Source organism: Oculina patagonica, chromosome 2, assembly GCF_052425735.1.
Source record: "Oculina patagonica isolate OP01 chromosome 2, crgOcupat, whole genome shotgun sequence".
Taxonomy (NCBI): Eukaryota; Metazoa; Cnidaria; class Anthozoa; order Scleractinia; family Oculinidae; genus Oculina; species Oculina patagonica.
This window is the reverse complement of record NC_135759.1, coordinates 19282411-19308566: the sequence shown is the minus strand read 5'-3', so window position 1 is coordinate 19308566 and position 26156 is coordinate 19282411. Positions and strand designations below refer to the sequence as shown.

The following is a 26156-nucleotide window of genomic DNA, read 5'->3' as shown; positions in this document are numbered from 1 at the left end:
GGCGGCCTCTTCTCCTCTGTTCCGGCGCACTCACGCCTCTGGATGCGCTCTTCTTCTGACGTGCCAGGAGGCTGCGTGCCTGGCTGATTTCAGGACTATCTTTCACTCATGACTGATCTTGGCTGACTGCGGCACGTTTAACTGTCGTTGTCGCTGGCGCTTTGGTGTATCTGTGATCGTTCCATTTTATCATTTCTGAGGTATTCCGCTTGGCGGAGAGACTCTTTAAACTGGCATTGAACGAGCATCTCGCCCAGAGAAAGCAATGCTCCTACTTGCTTCGTGTTATTGAATCCGGGATAAATCGCGGTTGTGGGGCAGCCAGTTTGATCCAAGTGCGATGTTACCGAGATTGTGATGTGAATTTTGGAAATTCTGTGCTTGGACTAAATATTTGTCATGGGCACACTCGTTCTGTCGAAGCCATATAGAAACATCCATACATGCCACTTGCAAATAAATAACATAGAAATAATATCGCCAAATAATGACGCCAATTTATCAGTGACGAGTATATGTTAGCATTCACATGCAATCCTAAGAAGTTTAACATCGCCTTTAGTGTAATTCAGAGTTATTCCAGAAAAAAAATAATTAAATGACTTATCAAAGCTATAACGTCAATGTTGTGCTTCTTCTTCAACTCATCTAAATATTTTTTTTAATCAGGTCATGGTGATAGGTTAAAAAAAATAAATAATAAATAAATAAATATGTGTTTATAGTGGTCATGCACTTAGCTTCATATCTCAACGAGATAGGTTAAATCACCTTCTTCCTGTTTTATAGCTACATATTTACAACCAGTAAATAATAAAGATGGTAAATTTTAAGCTCGGTAATAAATAATGAAGATGAAGTATTCAACATGACACCAGCATGGGACAAAGAAAAATTCTGAGTCCCCGACGGGAAACGAACCCATGGCCTTCCAGATACCGGTTGGGCGCTCCAACCAACTGAGCTACAAGAGACTCGTTGTGAGCTGGGCCATTTTACTTGGTTGATATATTTACAACCAGTTTGTCTTCGGATACGTTAAGATCAACTATGGTGGCGTAATTAGGTTGACTATGGTCAAGGTGTCAGTGGCACAAAATGTATAGTGAATAATTAATTTTAAGCAAGATCTCATCCTTGAAGAAGTTAATTAGGGAACTTAAAGATGAAACGTTTTTGAGGATATCTTTTAAGACTATATCAATTCACTAACCAGTACTCCACTTTTATTGATTGTTATTGCATGTCTGCCATATGTTGAAAGGCGACAACCTCTTTTTTTATTTAGAGAAAACGCTGTGTTACAAAAATAGCCATGAAACAATACGACTTAGTTGTCTTTCAGGGGCCATCGAATCGAGGACCCACGGCCATTTCACTTTTGTCCGTTTTATTATCTTTCACGTAATTTTGATTGATGAGCACAAAGTCACAACATTAAAACTTAATTCTCGTTTTAACATGCATAGTAACTATAGTAAATCGTGGTTCCCGGCAATTAGCAGGTCACATTCGAGGAAAGAAAAGTCATTTAGCTTAACGACGGCTTTATCTTCGTCACGTTTTCGTCACCGCGCGCTATGTCCCTACAGTTTTGTTTCGTGGCTCCGCCTTGCATTGTGCCCATCACCTCCTACAGTGGGTGCCACACGAAAAGCGCTGTGCTGTCTTGGTCTAACGGGGTGGTTATTTGTGAGATGCTCCTCGCGCGATTTTTCGCCAGAGAAGTAAGTCATGCAAACGCCTACTGCATGGACTGGAAACGTGAACAGCGAAACTGCTGCGTCCAGAAAGGAGTAGCGAAAATTTCTGTTCAGAGCGATGTACATCAGAGGATTAATGGCACTATTTGCATGCGACACCCATAACATCAAATGCTGCACTACAAGGGGGATTTTGTCCAAGACGATTGGTTGGAACCATATGAAATAGTGAAACAGATGTGTCGGCAACCAACACAGCGCGAACACAATGACAAGGACGACCAGCATCTTGACAACTTTCCGTCTTGAGGCTTCAACTGCAGTCCTGTTCACAGCGTATGTGCTTCCCGGCGTCCTGTGAAGCCACAAACGACGGCCAACGAGAGAGTTAACCAAAGTAATTATCAAGAGCGGAAGAGGGTAAAAGAGGGCGAACAAGATTACGTGGAATGTTCTCAGCGCAAGAAATGTTTCCTGCTCATCATCGGCCCATGGCCAAACCTGGTAGCAAAAATAATGATCTCCTTCCTTAAAAATTTGGTAGAGGAATAAGTAAGGAGTCATGGAGATTAAAGAAAACAGCCATATGATGGATGTGACCGTCCTATGCTTGTGAAACAATGTCTGATTCAGTGGGAAGTAGACGGCGCAAAATCGATCCAAGGAGATAACTACCATGGTTGTCACAGACGCAGCAACAGACACGGGGATAGCGTAAAATACCGCTTTACACATAATCGTACCCACGACTCCTCCAAACCACTGGTTCGGCTCAAAAAACATAAACATCACCGAATATGGCATAACAGCGACAGTAAAAATAAGGTCGGCGACTGCCAAGTTCTTGATCAACAGATTGGTTATTCGCCTTGACGTTGCTTTGCCACAAACCACATACAATCCAATGGAATTGCCAAATAGCGCTATTGTAAAGATGACGACGTACGCGGAGACTATGCCAATCTTTGTCATGATTGAGTAAGGGTCTCGAACTGTGGTGGCGTTGGTGGAATTCATGCCTATAAATAAAATAAAATTGTGTACATTTCGTTATTATTACTTGTTATAGCGAGGGTTTTGTTTGTTTGAAGCTTTCACAAACTATACTAGATATTTCAAGAACTGTAGCAACACAGTCCGAGACTAACGGTTATCATTAAACAAATCCTGGAAGTACCGACCCTCCCCCGTCAAAGAAAGACCATCCACAAAAGAAGCGACACTCCAAAAAGACATTGGGGGACTGTTATGGCAATATTGCATTCGCAATTATACCCTAAATATCTTTCTTGTAGGAATTTAATTACCCGTGACTGCCAGCTGCAGTCTGGCCTCGTAGCTCACTCGGTAGAGCTACGGTGATCTTTTATGCGGAGAACATGGGTTTGAATCTCACTGAGGTCAAATATTTTTTTTTGCCTCGAGTGTATTCCGATTTCATTCTTGGGCTACGCTCAGAGTTAATTTCCAGCACTTTATATCACCTTAGAGCTTGTTTCATCTACTTTCCAGTTGAAGTAAAAGGCCACAATCTAGTCTTTCAGGTCCGTCTATTATAGCCTCTCACCCTGTTCATCAAATTGCAGCGGATCAGTGACTTAACCATTTCATTATCTATCCATTTCATCCTTACCTATTTCTCCCGTGTTAATTCCAATAGACGCTGTCCCTAACTCTACGAGCAGTTCAATTTACGGTATTCTTGCTTTATCTTAAATGGAAAGGAATGTTATGATATCAAACAAGGACGGAACCACCTTTATTTATTTTTTTTGTATAAGTAGCCATCTTTCAGTCTTAGAACAACATGCAGGACAAAATACGAAAAGAAGAAAAAAAAGAAAGAAAACCCAAAGTTCAGCGCTATTTTTTCCGTGGACTATCTCTGAAGAGGAAGAGATTGAATAGCACTCGCTTCATATTCCCCTTTTCCCAATCTTACTACGTTTCACCATAAAAGTCCACCTATAATTTGAAACTAATAATGGAGTCTCTGTAAAAAAAAAACAGCTTAACTTTACTACTTGTGCACGTGATCTCTGTGGAAGCCTCTTGTTGGATTGTTTGTGAAACTAATACAATGGAAATGTGGTGCTATTTGCTTTCAAATGAAAGGTAAAGTGGCCAAATCGTACTTTGCCTTTCTAAAGGTGTTTACATTACAAAAAAGCAATTAACTGTCGCAAAGTTTATGTTCTAAAACAAACTTCGTAACAAAGCCGCTTTGGGCGAAAATTACGTATATACGTCGCTGTGAAGATTTTCTGTCAAAGTGTAGTTCGCTGGATAAGGAAGAAAAATTTTGTGGTTTTAGGCCTGGCAAGTGACTTTGTGACGTGTCGACAGCTTGCCATACAAGGCTGTCCACCTGAGAGTAAAAATGGATATTGTAGAGCCCGACAAAAAAGTGTTTCGTGATAATGATATGCTGCTTAAACAAACATAATGATTGGTAGCCTGTTTCTGAGCGTGGACCGTCTGAGAATCAGGCTACAGCATTTGTGGCCGAGAAATAGATGAGACGGCTTATCTGCTATCAGAACATGTAACTTCGTGTTCTCAACTGACAATCAGCAAACCAGGAAAAATATTATTTCTTCCATGGAATTACATTTATAGCAAACAGAGAAAAAAAATCATACGTTGAAGACTAATCCCTAGTAATTGGTAAAATGTTTATCACAAAATTAACGTTAGTTATTTTTTATGTATCAAAACGCGTAACCAGTTTTTTTTAACCGTGAAAAGGGGGAACAACTATGACTACTACGTAAAGTAGCGAAAATAAAAAGCATAGAATTAGTTTTCTTCACATCCAATGTTCTATTTTGCAAGTGAAAAACTGACGTTTTTCTGGACGCCAAATTAAAGTAGATTGCAACTTTGGCCATTAGTACCAGACTATTTATTTTTAAGAAACAAATTTCCTACCATAAAATATTCATTTGAATTCAATGTTTTGGATATCTGTGAAGGAACTTCATCTGTTTATAATGTAACATATACATCTATAACTAAGCTGACCTATAACCATGGGTAGCTGTGAAGCCAACTCTATTAAAAAGTCTCGCCATGGCCATCTGCTGAACATTATGCCAATTTTGGAGACTTTACATGTTAAAGATAAGTCTTATAAAACGTTGATAAGAAAATGAAGGAACAGTTTTTTTTGTATTGGTTTTTGTTTCAATCAGATATATAAACTGCAGTAAAAAAAATAAAATAAAATAAAAAGCCGCTCTTAAATTTTCAAAATTACGAAGAAAATAACAATAGAAGACAGAGGAAAAAAAAAACATTTATAGGTGAAAGCACGCAGGAAGTTATTCTTACCAAATGATGGAGAAGCCGAATCGAATCGAAGGTCTCCTCGACCTGTTTGTCGAAAATTTGAATCAAGGTTGGTTTTATGTTCAGATTCGTCACAATTTGTTACATCACAGCGAGCGACCTACGTCAAAGGCGTAGGTTTCAGACACTTTATGCATCCGAGCCAGCCTTCTTTGTATAAGCAATATCACTAATTAACGTTGGCTTTCAGCTCGAGTGATGACAGTCGCAGTAGTTTGCGACTTTTTAGATATTAAACTGGCGCCAGTGTCAATCACTGAGAGTAGTCAAACATGACAGACTGGTAGCAAGAAAGCACGAAATGGCCTTTTAGACAAACATTTTTTACGCGAAATGGGCAAATTGCTTTGGAAATCGGAAACAGGAAAATTGAAGCTCAGTGATAAAACGTCTTTCGTTTCCACTTAGGAGAAAGATTTAAAGAGAGCATCGAGACGTGTGCGAGTAAATCGTTGTTCCGCCAGGGTTTTTCGATTTTTGAAAGAAGACCGAAACGGACTTTCACGCTAATTAATTAAACTAATAAAAAAATGGTTTTTGATTACATATGCAGCTAATAAAGGCCCGACAATGAGCAACAAGAAGATAATTTCATTTCCCCGGCAGGATGTAACTCAAAACTACATACAAGTTTTTAATTAAACTAAATGGACGAAAATGACAAAAAGCAAAACAGAGACCATTTGGTAATGCAATATTTTGTGCATAAAGTAATTTCTATCTGTTCAAACTCATGAAACAAAACTATGGTCTTGTCATATACTGCAACCGAGGTAACGCGATTACAGTTTCATTTTGTTTGGATTAGATATATTACTTTTGTTCTCGTTGTAATAAGTTATTAGTTTCCTGCCGATTGTAATGTAAATTTCGGATTACTTGTCGACTTTTTTTGGCTTTTATATACACTTATTACACAGAAAAATGGACAGGCTAGCTAGCCCATTTTCGCGGATATTCGGGCAGATAATCCCATACCTTGAAGCACACAGTTCTAAGTCAAATCTTAATATTCGTTTAATGCTTAATTTCCAGCTAAAAAAACACATAAAGTAAATTTCCGCGCCCTGTACAAATTCTCCTTTCTCTATGACTTAAATCTACTCTACACTAAAGGAGAACTGTTTTAATCTTTCCCACTTTTAACACCGAACACTCCGTTATGGTTTTCTAGTTTTTCCTTGTGAAGATCTTTTTTTTTCTTCGTAGTCGTTTATGAGACGGTTCGTCGTTGTTAAGATCGAGTAGATCATGATCAGCATATGTAACCGAATTCCCCAAATAATAATTGTGAGCCATTGTAGCTCCTTTAACGCTATTTATTAAACCATTAACACATTACATTGTAGCCCCACTCACCCTATTTATAAAAGCATATTCACACGAAAACAAACTGGGAACTGACTGAACCCATTCTAACTTTAAAAAATAACAAAATTTAATGGTAAAAATTGTCAATTTTCTTCTCCACTTCGCAAATAATACAAGTGAAAAAGACGGCCGTGGCAAGAAAATCAAGGCACGTAGCAGAAAATTCAGAAGTTCCTACGCACTGCTCGTAAAGTTATAATTTTGTACTCAAGTAGGTTTCTAATTTCAAGCTGCCTAATTTACTGGAAAATTTCGGTCGTTGTTTAAATTAGGTGAGCCATATCGGGAATGAAACAGGAACGAAAGGCAACCGCAGATCTTAAACGTTTCCCCTTTAGCCAACGAATGTGTCACAAGCGTAATAAATCGAGTTTGTAGTTACTGAAAAACGAGCGAGATGCCGCATTTTGTTTTTGTAGTTGGTGAAAGTTCAGCGATGAAATTGAATAGCAATTTTATCCTCAATGCGTTGAAATTGCCTTGAAAGGCGCCAAAAACAATTCAATAAATTGCAAAGTAAAAATTAAAATTGCTAAAATCGAGAAGGCAACAAAAAGAATTGAACTTACTTTTCTATACCAGGTGTGTTAAAAGCTTTTCAAAAACCGTGTGATAAATCTGCATAAAAACCATAAAAAGCTATTTGGCACGTTGTGGGAGACCTTCTTTGTGATCTTTCTTGTAATTTGATCCTTTTCACACTAACTTATAACGACCGGGCTGCTTCATTAAAGTCTTATTAGAAGACAAAATATATTTTTGTATATACATATTTGCTAATGAAAAAATAATAAATCAAATACATTCATCTTTGTATAAGACGAGGTGAAAAGCGTAATGGCCAAAACAGGATATTGATTTGACGTCCCCATGTCTCCTTGATTAATTACAGCTACGGAAAAGCTCCTTTTAAATTAGCGTTAATCAATCATTTGAGACAGAAATAAGCCCGCTGCTAATGACAAAAAGGGCAGTAAAATATATCTTTAAGAGTCTTTACTTTTATGTCCGTCACTGCAAAAGTCAATTTTAAGGGTTTAATTGCTTTAATAAAATAACCAAAGCTAAGAGTGACGGACTTTTAATTAATTTTAACTTGAAATTATGTCCGAGGGATTAAGGGTGTAGCGTTTCACTGCAAGAGATGTTCTTCATGATATTTTTTTTTTAGAAGAAAGCTAAAAAAAAAAAAAATTAAGGGGTTTGAATTTCGTGACGAAACACTTTGTCGAGTATTTCATCGAGTTGTCCAGCATCGAGAAAATTGGTAAAAGAAAGAAATGCGAGGCGTTCGATTTCGTGATAATAATTTTACTTTAGTGTTTGACATATCTTCGTAAGTAAACAAGTTTCGAACTAAACAAAAACAACGGAATAAAAAGGACTTATTAAGGTCACGTTCCCAAACTACTCAGCTTAATAGATAATTACTTTATGTTTCCTTGATAATTTTTTTGCGGAATTTGTACGTAGGTTAAAGCCAAATAAAGTGTTATACGATTCATGGACCTTTTAAAGTTGCTAAAAATATTTTTTGTATTTTGAGCCAAGTAGAAAAAAAAATAATTTTTCTCGTCCCCGCCCGCTTCATTTTTTGGGGCCCAAAAATTCTGCAAGACATGGCTTTTGTCTTCGTTTTAATACGAACTCAGGCCAAAATTTTAAAGCCTCGGCACACTAAGTCCGTACTGGATAGGTCAATTACTTTGCAGGATTTATTTTGCAAGTTCGCTTCTGGAGAATTTGACGATGGAGAAAATTACAAATAACAAATAAAACGCCCGCCATCTTTCTTTTTTTATAGAAACTGGAACGAGAAACATTTGTGATTTTTTACTTGGCCTTAGTTCTGGGTTTCATATTAAGTTTGGGTTTTGCTTTGTGTTCTTATATTTTAGCCGGTTTTGACTTTTATGCCAAGATGGAGAAAGGCAATGAAACTCTCTCTGAGATTAAAAATGCATTCATGGGTACTTTACGTATGTGGTACTTTCTTGTCGTTTGAGTCCTCAAGCTATAAACCCAATTAATTAAAGTGCTACTAACTCCAATCATTATTAGCTTGTTAATCTTGCATTATGGTGTAAATTATTTCTTTTCCAAAAAGTACTTAGCTTGCCCTCTCAGAATTATGTAAAATGGCGTTTATTAAACCAAGCAACTGACATGGAGTGTGTTAAAGCTCCCACAGTGACAACTTCCGATTTGAATTTTAACGAAGAATTTTTTTTTTTTGCGTTACTCGTATTATCACTTTGAACTGGAAGCAATTACATTAAATTTACTCCAAAGCATACTTCAAAGCACTAGAATAAAAACGCCCCAACTGAATAGAATAAGTCTAGTTCTACCAGCCATCACATCAAAAAATTTACTCTTACGTACATTAACTGAAGAAAACCAAACAGTGAGGGACTTAGGAACAAATTAAAGTGGGCCAACCCACAAAACTGCAAATTACCCCCCAGTAAATAATAAAATACTGTCAAAACATATCTCAGATGAAGAGGATGATTTTTCTTTCTTTGTAGGGGGTCAATTTCTTATTGCATTTTTAAGAAAAAAATTTATTATATTTATAAATCAAAGTTGGCAGTCCTACAAATTTGTCATCTATTTCGTTCCAGACCATTTTTTTATGATTTACAAGGTCACGTGACAGGTTTATGCAACGTATTATTTTTCCCAAGGCCGACTTTGATTCTCAGCCAGTTGATTTATCGGTGACAATTTACCCAATCATGAGTACCATATTCTGGAGTAAGAAAACTGTCCCTTAGTTATTTTACGTAAATTCGTTCTATGTTTGTAGAAAATTGTTGTCAGTGCCTGCGATGTCTCGCGTTGAAAGTTGCGAGCTATTGCAGTTTAACACTAGGGATACCGGAATGTAAGTTTATAACTTTGATTTTTTCCAGGAAAGATCAATTAATCACTGATTGAATTCGTAATAATAAAGGAAGAAAGGGGCTGCCATTTGCTACGAATTAAAAGCAACAAGATTTGTTTCAAGAACAGCAAGCAGATCTTCGTCAAAACAAACTTAAATTACAAAAATAAGCTTAACTCCGAGCTAAGGTTTATATTCAATTTCGGAAACAAAACATCTTGATTCTTGAATCGAACACCTAATTTTCAATTCAATATCCAAGTTAACGAAATACGAAAAGCTGTTAATGGGAAAACGAGTTTTTTGGCGTCAGTAAAATAAAGTTAAATGTTTTATTTTTTTTAGGATTGAATAGCTACTGTAAGTAAGTAAAAGTAAAAGTTACAATGAAAAATACTAACAAACCAGTGGCCTTCTAAAATTATTTACAATAAAATATAAAAATACACTATTTCACGCTCCAAGTCCAAACGCTCATTGGTGAGCGTTTTTGAAAAGCTCCGTTTTCGGTGACCGAAAACGCCGTTTCAGTGTGGACGGTTGGCCTAACCGGAGAAAGATGCGTTTTCAAATTTACCCGGGTCAGTGTGGACGGGGCCTTATTATCACAGATATTTTCAAATGTCTCAATATTGATTTGTTTTTACAAAATAATGAAATGTTGGAAACTCAAAAGGTTCGCTGAACTTACATAACCGGAAACAGTTTTTTTCATAAAGCCCCTTCTATGGGTCAAATTTTAATCATAAATTCTGTGAATTCTTCAATTCCGATGGTTTATGGTAGCTGCAGCGTTTTCCGGATGCAAAGACCGCTTCGTTTCTCCGGTCATGAAATGGAGTTTGAAAAACGGCCTTTGAGGACGGATGGCTCCAAATGGCGGACGGTGGATAAATTAAATAAATAAATAAATAAATAAATAAATAAATAAATAAATAAATAAAAACAAAATAAATAAACAGACAGACAGACGAATGAACAAACGAACGAAGGAATAAATAAATTAGCTGAACCAACTTACAGGAAAAGAGGGCTCAGGACGGTCATTACGAGTTGTGCAAAACGTACCGACTCTGAAGGGAGGGATGTCTTTAAAACGCCGAACCTCTGTGCTAAAAGTTGACTACAGCTTCGTGTATTACAACCAGGGCGCCCTGATACTCCAGCCGACGAAGAAACTATATGGGATCAGATTCATACTCGCTATTTACAAGCGAAGCGGCTTGCTTCCATTATGTACCAGGTGTACAATCACTCTCTACCTGATCAACTAACATCCCTGCTTGGAACACGTTACGCCCAGGGGGGGTACTCCGGGATCCAAGTGACGGGGATGTGCGAAGGATTTTTTTGGGGTCGAAATTTTCGATTCCGGGATTTTTTTGGGTAGGAGAATTTGGCAGGTATTTTTTGGGTGACTTGATTTAAATAGGGGTTTTTTTTGGGTATTAAAATCAAACTAAACCTTGGCGCGGCCTTGGCAATTAAGGGGTAATTTGATAGGGATTTTTTTGGGCGTTTTTTTTGGTCCAGGGATTTTTTTGGGTAATGTCGGGAGACTTAGGATTTTTTGGGTCCTGGTTTTGCCTCCATTCGATCATCCCCGTCACTTTGATCCCGGAGTACCCCCTGGGACGTACGACGATAATAATTATACATTAAGGCACTCTAATGACTTTTCTCTAATACGTTACAATAGTTAACTTGGAAGAAATAGCGTGGGATATCGGGGCCCTATTGCCTATACATCCCAAAAATAAAACGCTGCCTCGTTACAGCTTTTCAAAGCAAGTCTTAAACGTGTCTCTAGATCTATAGACATAATCCAGTTTGAGAAAGAGGCCTGCTTGATTAATTCCAAGGATTCTGACCTCTTATATTTTTAATTCTCTTTTTATATTTCTTTTTCATTAATAGTTATATGTTTTGTTAGTGTACTATTAACAAAAAGCTATGTATGTATGTATTCCCCATTCTGGGTTTAACTTACAGCCACCCAGGGATTTTGGGAACAAGGGAACATGGTCATTTGTTTCATGGGAACAACTGGTATATTCCTGGATTATTTTAAGGGAGCAAGAAATTACCTTTACTATTAACATGAACATTTCCGGAAACGTTCTTGAAAATAGGATAAGATAGGGAGAAATTGAATTTTTAATCGGGTCACAGGATAAAATGAAACATTTCTAAGAAATCAAGGGAACAGTTAGTAAACAATCGGCATCGTGAAACTTTCTATTTTGTTTAAATGTGCATGAAAAAAAGTCTTTTTACGCAAATCAGAAAATTCTTTCACGTCCATGCTATAATTTGCGGTATCTTTCCCTCGTTCGCTCGCTCTTTGCCATTATATTGTTAAGGCCATTTGACGATAGCTTTGAACGCTTTTTTCCCCTTAATATTATCCGCGGTACTTTGATACTTCGATCTTAATTTGCTCAAATCTGCATTAAAACAAATGCTAGGTGAAATTGACTTCAAATAAAAAAAATTACTGTGCCACTTCGTTGTAACTTGCGGCACCTTTTCCTTATTCGCTTTAACCTTGTTCTCACTGCAGTCATTCGGAAGGCCTTTTGACGATTACTTTAATCGCTGTTTTCCTCATAATGTTAGAGCAGTTTTCACTTGGGAAAGAAAATTGCGTTTGCTTTGGTTTTGCATTACTACGCTTAGTGATTGGCTTAAAATCTCGTGCCACTTTTTCAGCCAATCAGGAGTAAAACCAAAACCAATCGCGACTCGCTCGCGCACGTTTTCCCGCGCTTCGCACCGGCTACATGTATTTGCTTCGCGTTTTAATTGGTTCACTGGATTGTCTGTGTCTTTTGTGATTGGCCAGAGTAATTACTTTGGTTTTGGTTTTACGATACTCAATTGAAAACTGCTCTATCGACACCTTGCATGATACCTTTTACACTGCTCAAATCTGCATTGGAACTTATTCTCTCGTGCGTAATTCACGTCGATTTGAAATTCATTCCGCCATCGTGTTATTTATTGCGGTGGGATAATGTCGTGCGCCTTGATTTAGTTGTCAAAATGCGGAACTGATATTTCTTACCTCAGAGACTTTATTATTCTGGATATCAAAAAAATCTCATCCAATAATTAATTATTATTTGCATGGGTGTAATTGGGTTGCATGACAAAAGCGGATAATTTTTGGAATGGTCATACATTTTTTATCGAGTTTAAAAACAGAAACTTTGCTGTTAAATTTTTCTTTTCTCTTGCAACTGACGAATGGAGGTCGATAGTATATAATGCCCACAATAAATACTGGAAACGACTTAACCGAAAGGCAGCTGAGAGATCACTCCAATATACTAGTGATCAACAACAAATTCTCCACTCGATGTCAATTCATAATAATTCTTACTAATCAAATTACAAGAATAGAGGAAGTGAGAAGGTCAGATAAAATTTGCTGTACTATTGTTGTCTTTGATGCAAGAACAAATTCTTTCAGTAAAACATACGATATACCAATGGTGGTAAAAAATTCAACGCTTGTTCGCTCATAGGTCTTTATTAAAACTCTTCTCGATCGACAATTACGCAAAGTTAAAAATTTGTTTCCTATTCTGAACACTTAATTTCAACTTCCTTTTGTAAACAAAATGACTCGTTTTGATCAGATATTAACAAATTAAAGTTGAAGAAAGAATAGTTTCTTAGAACTTCCTCTCAATAATTTTCCTCCGCGTTTTAAAATGCCAGCTGCAAGGTAAACTATGGCTTTTTTCTCACAATTAATGCCAATATTATTCTCTAGGAAAATGTGAGCCAAAGGTAGCCAAGCAAGTAAATGGGTATATTACCAAATGGTAAACTGGTCTCCTGAGTATTTAGCTCATACAAATCTTTTGACCCAGGCATGCTCGATATGAACTCCAACATTCCAAGAAAAGTTTGATTATCTTCACAGACCAAGGTCAAGTTTGGCTTCTGGCATGCCGACTCACTTGCGTTTAGGCTCGACAGCAATACGAATCCGATTCAGTTACATTACTTATCAGTCACTCGAAAAAGTTCGGAAAATCTTGTAACAAAAATGGCCGGTTTCTGAGTAACGTCGACGCTTTTATCACTCTCGCGTCAGAGTCAGAGGCAGATCTCGTCGCGAAATATATAATATATCTACTAATTTTGAGTCACACGAACACAAGTGGTATTAAAAGAAAAAAAGAAATTGAACGTATTAATTTTTATGATAAACTAAGGCTTATGCTTACAGCTTAAATCAAAGTTTACTTTTCTAGACGTCCTTTCTTATATCATGTCTCAGCAAGAGGTCTAGCTAAGTTGTAAACAACTAAAGCACTCATTTACTAATGCAAAAACGGTTTGCAACAACGCTCATAAGAAAGACATCCCCGCAAATTTTATCTCTACAGAATGATTTCTTACCTTCTTGTCCGTCTCAGTCTTGCTTCTGGAGAGGGACGTTTTGACTAACACTAGAATTGTTCCCGACTTACTTAGAATAAAACCAGGAAAACAGATGTTTAAACCGGATTACAATTCGTCAACAAAATTTGCATTTAAAATGCTTCTTATATGGTACTCCAATAGCTAAAGATCTGATCTGATCAATTTTATGAAGACGCCTTATCGACACCATAAATCAAAACCATGATACACAATGTCATTAAAGAGTCTATATAAGGACCATATTCCTATTTAAGTGGTCGAAGTTAAAAATGAAAGTGATTTGTTTTTCCCCTTGGGGTAACATTAAATTGGCCTCTTTATAACATTCTAAAAGCATGTTTAAATTGGGAGAAGATTATAACTTACTCTAATATACGTATGAAGAAATAAACATACATGCAGTCTTACTTAACTAAAAATGTTGGTGATTTTTTGCATTCTGTTGAAAAAAAATACAAAGTCATTGCAAGCTTATGCTTGGAAACGTTGTACAAATAAGCATCTTTAAAAGGTAAAATCAAAATCTGATGGTAGAACTTTCATTAAACCTAGCAGCACAAACAAATAGTGTTTTATTGTCAAATATGGACAACAACTACACCCTTTCTGTTTAAAAAATATCAGTTATTATTTTCAGTTCTTATAGAAGAACGTGCTTTATTATTAACTACGAGCACGTATGTTGTCAATGGGAAACCGGACACTGAGCTTGTTTGCATTTTTTTCTTACGTCTGACGTCTGCTATCAGCTTAGATCTTCCATAGACGTTAAGATTTTTGTTTATGTTCGGAATATTATTACCTCTCTCATTAGAAAACTATTATTTTGAGGCTTCCAACAGTTTGAAAGAAATTCTGTACGCCAGAAGATATTTCTCTTAATAACAGTTTGTAATCACCCCATAGCAAAATGTTATTTGCCAGGCTTGGTTTTCTTGTATATTAACCCCGTTGGTTATCATAAATAAATTCAAAAACCGTGTTTCAACCCAATGACAGTTACAGACAAACGTACACCAGACAGATCTACCTTACTTGGGGGCTGGTAATGTCCTTGAGCCAGAGAAAAAAAAATCTCAAACTGCCTAGCTAGATAAATTACACAACCTATCACGCCACCGTACCCTTACAGTGCATGCTTGGCTAAGGAGGGGGGGACCCAAAAAAAGAGGGGGCAGCAGGAGAAGAAAGAAAGTGTTGTTTTTATGAAACAAAAATACTACACCAATATGACTCAAGAAACAGCAGGAAACCTTGTTCAATTTTCTGAACGCCGGTAAAACATTCAATACACGGATGTTATAACCGACACTTGCCTGTACCAGCTAGGATCACAACCGGCTTCCGCCTACATTAAAAACTTACAGGACTTCCCACGAACAGAAAGTCGAGGGCTGTGTTTAAGAATTGCACGATACTAAAATAAACCGTGTAAGATTAAAACGGCCGAAGAAAAGCGGAAATTGCATGTACTTACTTGGGGACGAAGAGATTGCCTGATTTCACTGGAAAACTGACTAATAATATAACAAATATATTCTTGTTACTTGGACGGTTGCAATGTTTGATTAATTCCCAATCTTTCGATCTCTTTTTACACGGACATTTTGACACTCGACTGTCCTTCAGCACCTATATTTGCAAACATATATATGTATGCAAATAGCTCAATCTAAATGACCACCTGAAAATCTGACACTACCTCTCTGGAACCTCTATTTTCATTCGCCCGCTGTAAACACTACCTCTATTGTTATTCAGGGCTCGGGGCATTGTTGTCACCTGTTACCTATTGTTTTAAGAACCAATGAATTAACTCGTTCCGAGAGGTAGTGGGCGAGGAAAATCTTGTCAATGGCATTAATCCTGTCAATCGCTAAGTAAACAGTAAGTCTTTCTTCCTTAATTGGACCCTAGACTTTGCCGACGCATCCTGAGATCGGACTTTTAAAAGATATAATTCTGGTCAACTTAAATTTTGACAACCCTAAAAGCACTACTGCGCCCGAGCATACGTAACAGTCGTTTCTATCGTCGATTTATTAGCTTACAGTGATACTTCAAAAGTTTAGGCTAAGGTTCGACGTAGAAATAAATTCATTATACTTTTCCGTTCCTTACAGGTCAAAGGATGTTTGCCATATCGATAGCTATGTGATCGAGCTTAAAGTGAAAGAAAAATCTTCCTACAATAATCCTAATTTCAAATCACCAAATTTCAAACACTTACACAAAATTTACTTTAACACCTGATATTTGAATTTTTTAAGTTTGTTTGGGAAAAAAGGTTTTAAAAACTAAATCGTTCTTTATAACAACTTGGCTTTCAAACGCAAATAAAATGGACTGCAAAAACGAACAAATTCAGTTTTTACAGAATGAGATTTCGCATTTGATATTTGTTGCATGCGATTGAGCATGAACAAAATTGCTTCCAGTCTTACTCGGGACATTGTTTTGTTACAAAACCTCTACCTTAGCTATTATTTTGAGTTTTTTTTCTTCAAGTCTAGAGAAATTTAGGATGTAGCAAAATGACTTTGCGTGTCATGTTACAGGCCTACATGTACGGTAAAACAATCTCGTGTAGCCGATACTTCATAAATGTTTTATTCTTCAAGTCTAGAGAAATTTAGGATGTAGCAAAATGACTTTGCGTGTCATGTTACATGCCTACATGTACGGTAAAACAATCTCATGTAGCCGATATTTCATAAATCGCTACACAGAAGCAGTATTAATACGTACCTTTAAAATTGAGATTTGGCTTTAAGATCTTGTTTAAAAGAGCGGCTCTTCAAAATGACCGAACACCGCAATCACTTTCCATAGGCAAATTGTCAGTTAACGTAAGTCTTGTATAATTAAAAAAAGGAAGCAGATATTCCCACACAACAAGTTTGACGTCAATCGGTCGTGATAAGTAATATCCGACTTCTTGACTTGAAAAATTAAAGTGAGATAGCAAGCGATATTTAGCCAGTCAAATAATTTCAAGCACGTCTAGAATATTAGTGATATTACGATATGCAGGACGCGTGTCACATATCAACCTAGTAAAATGGCCCAGCTCACAACTAGTCTCTCGTAGCTCAGTTGGTTAGAGCGCCCAACCGGTATCTGGGAGGCCATGGGTCCGATTCCCGTCGGGGACTCAGAATTTTTCTTTGTCCCATGCTCGTGTCATGTAGAACATCTTATCTTTATTAATTTTCAATATGTTTATTGATGGTTGCTGACGTCACAGTCTAGCTTCTTTTATCTACCCTTGGTGAGAACATTAAAGAGTTGCCGCGATACGTATATTGTCAATTATATCCATACCAAGTGTAAACACACTCCTTTAAAGCTGAAAAAGTTAATTTTGAGAACTCATTTTCCTAATTGGAGCAAAATTGCATCGAAGAACAAAAGGCCAGACCAAAGACTTATACACAAACATGGAAATTTGGTAGATTTATGAAATATCACATATCACACAATTCATGAATTATAAAAATTCCTTTGCGACGAAAACAATTACAAAGTGCATATTCTAGTAATTCTTTTTTGGTCAAACGTTTTTTTTTTTCGAACCAAAACAGCATAAAAATTGCTTTTAGCGACCAGGACATAGTCCTTTTCACATTGAGTTAAAAAAATGCGTTTTGCACTTGAACTAAAAATAATTTTGTCATGAACAAAGGCTTACATGGAAAGTGATTGACACTAGGATATCACTTTTTAATATAGGAATGATTAAACATATCATAAATTATTGATCTGATTACGGTGCAGGAAGACTTGAGAAAATAAGCTTCAGGCTTATTCAAAAGTACACTAACTGGCAAAGCAACTATCTACTTCTTTATCTTTCAAAAACACCTCGATCAAAGTTAGTTTCTTTGCGTTTGCTCGGGAGCTTTCGTGACTACTGTGACCAAAAATATACGTTTTTCCTTATACAGTTAATTAAAATATAAAAAAAGTAAATAGTGTCTGTTTTGCTGGTTAAAGCGGTGAGAGTGCGTAGCATGATACACAAAATACAATCTGAAAGATGATGATTTCAGTAAATGACCAGGCCATCAGTCTCGTCCCCATAGCCCTTTCGTTTCTCTTAGCCGGCTTGGCACGAGAAAATGAGAAACGAAAGGCCGGGCTATGGGGACGAGAATAAACACAGGCATGCTCGGAGACAGATCGACATTCAGATTGCTGCCAGCGGGAGTAGAACCTACCCTCCCGATTGGTAGTTCGGATGCTTAATCACTGAGCTATAGGAGACTTGTGGTCGATCTTTTCGATCAAAATTTGGTTATAATCTTAAAACAAATTTCTTGAAAAATCAAAAAATGCTTTTGATTTTTTTGTAGTCGTGTATATTAATTAAGTGTGTTGAAAGTAAATGCAAATGAGGTTTTCCCATATCATTATGATGCTTTTGAGACTCACCCGTAAAAATATGTTTAAACGCTTAAGAAAAAAAAAAAAACCGGGAAAAAATATTAAGGGTAATTCAGACTCTCAACGCTACCTGGCTACGCAAATACTTTTGGGTGCCATGGCATGAGATATTATATCTAAAAATGTTACTTAATTTATCTTTCAAATCGGGACCTTGGCTCTCCATGGAATCAACGAACGCTTCCCAATTTATATTTTTTTATGCAACATTCGTTGCTATGGCTTACTCCAATAACATAACCGACATATCGTATTTTCTCGATTAAACGTCCCCGGCGTTTTTTTTTTTATTTTGATTCCAGGAGTTTGTTTAAGCCCTATATTTCTAAGAAATGATTTTCATTCATTATGTTTGACAGCTTTATATGTAGACATTATTTTTAAAGCATATTAAATCTTTAATAATTGTTAAAGGGGTTTATTTTTAAATACAGCTTGGAGACCCGGCGTTTAATCGAGAAAATACGGTACTACGGAATATAAACCCACACACACAACCCACAATCCTCCACTTTGCTCCGACGAAGAGCTAGCGCTCGCTAAACGTCAGCCCTTCCATTTTGTGTCTTTTTTAATCAACTATTGAAATGTTACTCAATTACTGGACTGATTCAAAAGTTGCCGTTTTAAAAAAAGACATGAAAATAAACTTATTCTAGCACATTTTTAGTGCAGCTTCTATGTTTAAAATATCGTTGGGTGTTATTTACAAAGCAAAGTCTATTTTCCATTAAATGGCACTACCGCTTGTCTGTTTAAAACAAGGACTAAGCGTGTCTATGAGAGAAGTGTTCACATGTAGTTTGTATCTTGATATTGTTGTATTAAAAGATATTAAGACTTAAGTAAATGACTTTGGCTTAGCGGAAACTTTACTGCGGCACCTTTAAAAGGACTATGTTACAGAGTTTAACAGATTTTTGACCAGCCAAAGTATATTTTTGTGTCGTAGGAAACTTAAAAATAATGGTTCATTTTTATTAACAATTGCCATTTTAGAGCACTAAAACTGTTAAAAAGCGCGTTTGGTTACGGATGCCTCGGATGGAAAGGCATTGCAATTTGAAAACGTTAGCCAACGTCTTCAAGTTGTTTCTGCGCGCCTTTGATTTCTATTCTCAAATAACTGTTATATCTTCAGTTTAATGTTCAAAGATAATGTTTTTCATGGGTAAAGTTGCCTATCTCTTTTATCAGAACAGTTTAGTCCAAACATCTGCAAAATCCCCGTAACATAGTCCCTTTAAATTGTCAGTAAAAAGCAAAAGAATTAAAACCGTAATACTTCTTCAAACCTGGTCGGCTTTCGAACATGGACAAGATAAAATATAAGTCTTTTGTATGCTTATCGCTTCCTAGAAAAAATTGATCGATTTAAGGATTGTCCACCTGGTTCTCCCCTCCCCACCCCCCTTTCTTCTCCAATCGCAACCATTTATTCTCTCCTAACCCTCTAAGTGTTTTCGCCAAATGTCAGTAAATCACTCAAAGTCCCTCAAAGATTCCTCTCTATAAAGAAAAACACCGGTAAGTGATTTTAACCAGGACCTGTGACTTATTGCCAGTGTGTGAATACACCACACGTAAAACAACGCCTCTGTAACCTATAATTATTTATCAGGTGTCTCAAGCAAACTATATCCTGTAACAATAAGAAGCTCTTCCTTGTTGTGTCGATGAAGCAGCGTTCGTTTTTTTGGTTAGTTAATTGAGTTTCTTGATTATCTTTAACACTTAAGTATCACATTCTAAGATTGGGCTTTGATCGGAGTTGTACTACTAACAAGAAATTTGAATCTTACAACACAGTGTAGACTTGACTGAGAACGGTGTTAAATAATTGTTTCTTAATTATATTGTTATCTGAAACACGTGAAAAATAACACTAACAACATATGGCTTTATTATGACATTCACATACATATACAATCGGGTGATTAGCCTGTTTATTATTTGTGTTATGATCCTTATATACAGCCTGTAAATCGACTACTAATTCACTACATTGTTTTCTTTTGATCAAAACAAAAAACTGTAATACATATACACTGTTTTATTAATTTTATGATCTTCTCCAAACGCTTCACAGCGTCGAACGTCGAGTTTCTGTTACTGAAGATATATCGTTGCATTGCAATTAATCGAATGTTGATTTTCATCCCACTACAGATTTTCCAAAATGACAACTTTCATCTACGTTGGAAGTCTTGTCCTTTATATTCTAACAGTCTTCCTTAAAGGTGAGAATTTTTTAACTTGTAAAAGTAGAAACGACTTATGATTAAATTTCAAATAAGCACTATTGCTAGATGTTCTCATTTCTTATTTTCTCCCATGCATTGTTTGAAACTACAACTCTCTCAGCTCTTGGTTGTGGCTTGTTAATACCAGAGGTCTTCGGGTTTTTTTAATTCTTTATTTATTCTGTGTTTTTCTAGACGCTAACACAAGTAACTGGAACATAGCTGATTCGGGTACTGTAAGGAAAAGCGATGTGACATCGAACGAGAACTGGAAATCCGTGCAAATAAACCCTGACTTACAAAAGGCGGTACATCAGAGCCTGGACTCCTCACGTAAGAACGTTTATTCACCGAATAGTTCCAAACAATTTCAGTTCTATCGATGCCAAATTTGTTTTAGGTATTTCCCCTCCTTTCTCTGTAGTAAACCTACAACAAAGCCCCCGATCAACCCCGATATACCATTAATTTACGGTGAATTGCAAGAGTGTTTATTTACCTCTGTTTCAAGAAACAGACAATTTGAACATAACAAACAACTCGTTCTTACTAGTGTTAAAAGTGTTACAATGACCTCACCTATAATAAACGAGGTGACTTTCTTTTGAAAGTGTTTTAAATTTAGCTTATCGTTCTTCACAGGTACGCAAGCTGGAATTACAAGACAAGTTGTGGCTAGTACGTTACCTTAATAAATTAAAACACTTTTATTATAAGTGATAGCTACAATATGAGCGGCAGGTCTGTGTGGGTATTTACCATGGCAAGCCATTTGTAATTACCCATACGGATCAGACGCGAATATTATTGTATCAGACTCGTGAAATGAATATGCAAATTGATCATGACGTGGTTCGCGGGAACAATAATAGACAAATGGAAAGTTGATTATAAACTGCTATTTTAAATTAAAAATCAGCGATATTTTTCCTCATTTTTATATTATAATGGCCAGAAATATTAAACGTTTCTTTGTGGTGTAGTTATAGATAATGAAATTTTAAACGTTTGATACCTTTACTTTGTGAGCCTTTGTTTTGAAATGTTTGATATATTTCTTTTATTTGTTCTTTCTAATACCGTTTCAGATGAAACCTGCCGGGATAACAAAGAGTATGAACCTTTCTGCAAAACTTATCGACTGAACGATTTTTGCACCTTGTACCCTTATGGAATGCAGAAGTACTGCGCTCTCACTTGTGGATTTTGTAGTAAGTGCATTTAAACGAACTAAGAACAAAAAAAAATAGGTCTCTCCACTTTTTTTTATTCTTTTTAATGGCGATACCGATCCAGACTTCTTCTACACGGATCTTAAAGGAGCTATTCCACGGTATTTCAAGTCATTTTTCTTCTTACTTCATCTCAAAAATAGTTTTCTTATATAGAAAAACACCAGCAGAGGAATAAAAAGCCCAAAATAAACAAGGTTGGTTTCGACAGAAGAAGATAAAGACGGATTACAAAAGAAACATTTGGAAACATTTGCCTTTTTTTTTTTTCAAAACGTGTTGTCCGTGACGTAGCTTCTTTATTACCGAGTACAGTTAGCTGCAGATGAGAAAATTGTCATGTAATAAGATTTCCTCATCAATTCCCTAACGGCAAGAATGTTTTATTAAGATCTGACTAAGAAGCGACGAGGATTTGCTATGTCCTATAACATTATAGACGGAATCCATCAGGAAATCGAGTAATATTAATTTTAGTTGAACAAAAATCGAGTACCAGAATAATGTTACTCCTATTGCGTTTTTTTCTACACCCTTTTTAAAAGCATAAGATGTAATTATCCGTGATAACACCAACAACTATTTCTTATCAGAGCCTGAAAAAAGGAATTCCAAAGTGTTTGGTGTTGTTAGAAAATTATTTCTTTTGATAAAAATATTTGAAACAGTAACACAGAAGTTTGCAATAAGATGTAAATACATTTGGTACATTTGGCGGATTCCGTCTTAAACCTTTACGAGCCACCTTAAAAACACACACACATACAAAATACCATTCTCAACCCCAGAGCTCATGTCTTTTTTCAGCGCTCTGGAGTCGAGAATGACTAAATACTGGTCAGACTCACTTGAAGAACGTGTAAATAAGGGCATGCGCAAGGGAAGTCACCGATTGGTTAAATTGTTTCTGCAACTCATTGGTTAAAAAGCAAGTTCATTTTGATTGGCAGGGACATGTGGCAGGCGGTTAGAAACCAATTACAGAGCTCGAGCTCGGTAAACACAGAAGCAAAGCAAATAGCATAGCTGTTTAGATGCACACAGTTTAACTATATTTTGTATATGATCAACGTTGCTTCCAAGCTACGTCAGAACATTTGACTTGAAATTGTCTTTATAATGAAACGCGCATGGTGGCTTTTCCTTTTGAATCCTATGTTAAATAAGGTGTTCAGACTTTTTCAAGCCCTTGAAGTGAAGAATATGACAATCTAGCTACTATATTGCTTTGTCAATATCTAGAATGCAAGGCCAAGATAGACATTGGATTTTTGGTAGACAGTTCGGGAAGCATCGAGAAAGCTGGCAAGGGAAACTACAAAAAGTGTCTTGACTTCATTAAAACTGCAGTTAACGGCTCGTTTATTTCGGAGACATTTACCCACGCTGGATTGGTCGTGTTTTCTTCCAAGGTTTGTGGTATTCCTCATTTTACTTCCGACATAAATATCACTCAGCGACACTGTCGTTGAAACTCTTATTTAAAACAACAGGGGTGGATACAGGATTTTGCAAGGCGGGGGGAGGCTGTCTGTTAGCAAATATTTTGTTTCCAATTTAATTCTAGCCCAGGTTTTTTGCCTCGTGTCACGTATCAAAACTTGACGCAAGAGCATCGGGGCTTCTAAACATTCTTCGCATTCTTTGTAACTGTAAGTGGTATTCGGTTGTTTCTGATATGTGCATTCAAAAGATTATTATTGTTTGTTTAAATGACAAACCCGGTTGGGCCTGCTATTTTAAAAACGGATTTTAGTGAAATACAGACTCGCGTTATCGTTCTCACAATGAGATTCAATTGTAGCCTTTGTGACAAGACTCTAGCCTGTGTGAAAAGAGTCAGAAAAGCTCTGATTTTATAAACCCTTTTGATTGAACTGAAAATTGCAAACACAAGAGTCAATTGTATAAATCAAAAAGAAACGGCAAACTGCGTACAACACAGTCAAGTTATACCATGGGTGCCAGAAGCTTTCCACGCGCAATTTTCGGTTTCTCTAAAATCGTTGTTGTACACAAATTATTTTCGATTCGAAGTTTAATTAGAAAGAAAAACATCACTGAGAGATGTAAGATAATGTTCAGAACACTAATGGGTACTTTTCTTCACAATCCATTTTCAGCTCAAGACCATCTTTACATTAAAGCAGTTCTATGACGCAGAGCAAATGATGGACGCCATTGACAATGCGACCTACCTCAAGGGAGGGACCCTGACAGGAAAAGCGTTAACTTTCGTCAAGACAGAGCTATTCGACAAAACAGGTCGTCAAGGCGTTCCGAAGGTCCTTATTGTCATGACAGACGGCAAATCAACTGACGACGTTATCAAACCAGCCAAGGTACTAAGCGATGCCAACATCACCGTGTTTGCTATCGGAATTGGACGAAACTACGACATAACGCAACTCCAAGAGATTGCTTCTAAACCGGAAATAAAGTACGCGCTCACTTCGGACTTCAATCGGCTCAACGATTTATACACCAGCATAAGGGACGACGCGTGCAGAGGTAACTTATTATTGTAATATGGCTGAGTGGAGTCCAATCAGTCGGTATATAATCATACAAGCGGTTAATAACGCGGGAGACCCATTTGATTAATCACTTAAATGACTGTATACGGAGCCAACGTTTACATGAATTAGTGGTTCGGGCGTCGGATTTGTGATCCGGATGTCCCGTGTTCAAATTCCCCGCCATGCCACAAGCTGGATTGTGTTTAAAGCTCCCGTCCACGTTTTGTACATAGCCAACTGGTCTGCCTCCCACCAGTTTTTGTTCGATTTGCGACATATTTTGAATTTTACAGTGTCCTCGATTGGCACAGTGGTGCCGTATACATCGACACTTGAACTTCACTTCACTTCACTTCACATTACTTTATGAACCAAGCGTCTTGTAAATATACATCAAAACTCTAAATAGAACCATCGAAAATGTTGCCTTTCTGGCGAATAATAGAAAACAATTGAGTTGTTTTCGGATCCATAAGGAAAGGGAGATTGGGTTTAGCCTTCCCTTGATACAGGGCGGCTTAGCCAGATCAAACGAACCGGCTGCCACAACAAATGTAGGAGAAAAATCGGCGTATTAAGAATGAATCGCCTTATTCCGTTTGCAATTGCTAAAGCTTTCCACTCCCAACGTCTGTTTGTTGTTGTTGTTGTTTTTCAGTGAATTCAACCTTTTCTGATCAAGATGTGCCATACCACACTCCAGCACAGGAGCACGGGGCGTTTGCACCACACGGCAGTCACACGGTGGTACCACAGATAGCTGTACTAAAGTCCAAGTCCCGGATAGCGGAACACCCGCACAAACACACACGCGGCTGATCAAGTAACACGATGTTCAATGAAGAGCATGGAGACTCTTGTTTTAAGTTCCTCATTCTAAGATGATTTCAAGTGTAACTTTAAACTGTAAACGGCGATCCCAAGAAAACGCATCCTCAGAGACCCAGGGGCAGTTAGTGGGGGCGACGGGCAGCTTATCGGGACAACGGAATTTTTGGGCGAATGAGGAAAACAACTTCGTGTAAGAAGACATCAGAGTCTCCTGGCCGGTCCTCGTCGCTGATTGGCCACAAAAATATTTTGGTGGCCAATCAGGAGGAAGGAGTTCAAACGCTTCTGGAACTGGTTCGGTAAGACAAAGTGCCCAGGGGCTGTTACGCTCTATGTTGTAAACTTTCGCCCGAAAATCCCGTTGTCCCGATAAGCTGCACGTCGCCCCCACTAACTGCCCCTGGGTCTCCGAGGATGAAGGAAACGCATTGAAGAAACTTCCTGGGATCTTCTATCGATATTATTGCGTCGCGATTTGTAAATTTTAAATAATAGATATAGCCCGAATAAACAAGAGAATAAAATTGAGGTAGAACAAATTGATGGTTCATTGTTTCAGTGTGCATGCTGCAAGGTAATTTTCCCTTTAAAAAAAATTACTTTTTCACTCTCATTTCTCATCTTCTATCAAGCACTTTCAATCCCAAGTTTGGGATATTATTTCTCCTTACCCATGGTCAAGCCTTTCTTTTAATGTTAGTTCTGAGAATATCTTCTTACTAGTAATACGTGACTCGCAGGGCCTCGCGAAGCTCTGGGTTATTGTTGCCTAGTAACGGACAAAATAGAGCAGACAGAATAGAAACAGAAACTGAACGACAACGAACTGCACGATTACAGAGACTTCGACAAAATACAGCAGACAGAATACAAACAGAAACTCAACAACAATGAACTGCCCGATTACAGAGACTTCGACAAAATACAGCAGACAATGAACAGTTTTCAACACCAGCAGTTTATAGCCTGAATAGGCGTTGAGGGAGTATTATGTGGAAATCAGTGTTATTTTAATCCGAAAAGAAAAACGATAAAAATGAAAGGCTCAGGATTCGAACCCACAAAAAAAAATAATAGTAGAAAAGAAAAAAAACCTAGCCAGATTCGAACCCCTGCCCTCAGTCCCGAAG

General features: G+C 37.1%; 3 protein-coding genes across 12 annotated transcripts in view; 2 read left to right on the top strand and 1 right to left on the bottom strand.

Moving 5' to 3' along the window:
• Positions 1 to 26156, top strand: part of LOC144643397 (orexin receptor type 2-like) — a 64398-nt gene that overhangs the window by 32673 nt on the left and 5569 nt on the right. The gene's annotated exons all lie outside the window — the stretch shown is intronic.
• On the bottom strand, positions 1214 to 15361 carry LOC144643393 (tachykinin-like peptides receptor 86C). Of its 10 annotated transcripts, none has more exons than XM_078502614.1 (3): positions 15233 to 15360; positions 3337 to 3414; positions 1214 to 2722 (listed from the first exon to the last, which is right to left on the bottom strand). In XM_078502614.1, the coding sequence occupies exon 3, from the start codon at positions 2718 to 2720 to the stop codon at positions 1587 to 1589; it is 1134 nt and encodes a 377-aa protein (XP_078358740.1). In that variant the 5' UTR covers positions 2721 to 2722; positions 3337 to 3414; positions 15233 to 15360; the 3' UTR covers positions 1214 to 1586. The 10 variants fall into 10 exon arrangements, with proteins under 10 accessions (XP_078358740.1, XP_078358741.1, XP_078358742.1 ...); XM_078502615.1 differs by lacking the exon at positions 15233 to 15360 and adding an exon at positions 13732 to 13750; XM_078502616.1 differs by lacking the exons at positions 3337 to 3414; positions 15233 to 15360 and adding exons at positions 3188 to 3271; positions 6995 to 7895.
• On the top strand, positions 19825 to 25122 carry LOC144643395 (matrilin-1-like). Its single transcript, XM_078502620.1, has 8 exons — positions 19825 to 19900; positions 20371 to 20441; positions 20640 to 20777; positions 21087 to 21122; positions 21533 to 21655; positions 22919 to 23088; positions 23800 to 24187; positions 24854 to 25122. Exons 2-8 carry the CDS (start codon positions 20381 to 20383, stop codon positions 25012 to 25014), a joined length of 1077 nt encoding a protein of 358 aa, XP_078358746.1. The 5' UTR covers positions 19825 to 19900; positions 20371 to 20380; the 3' UTR covers positions 25015 to 25122.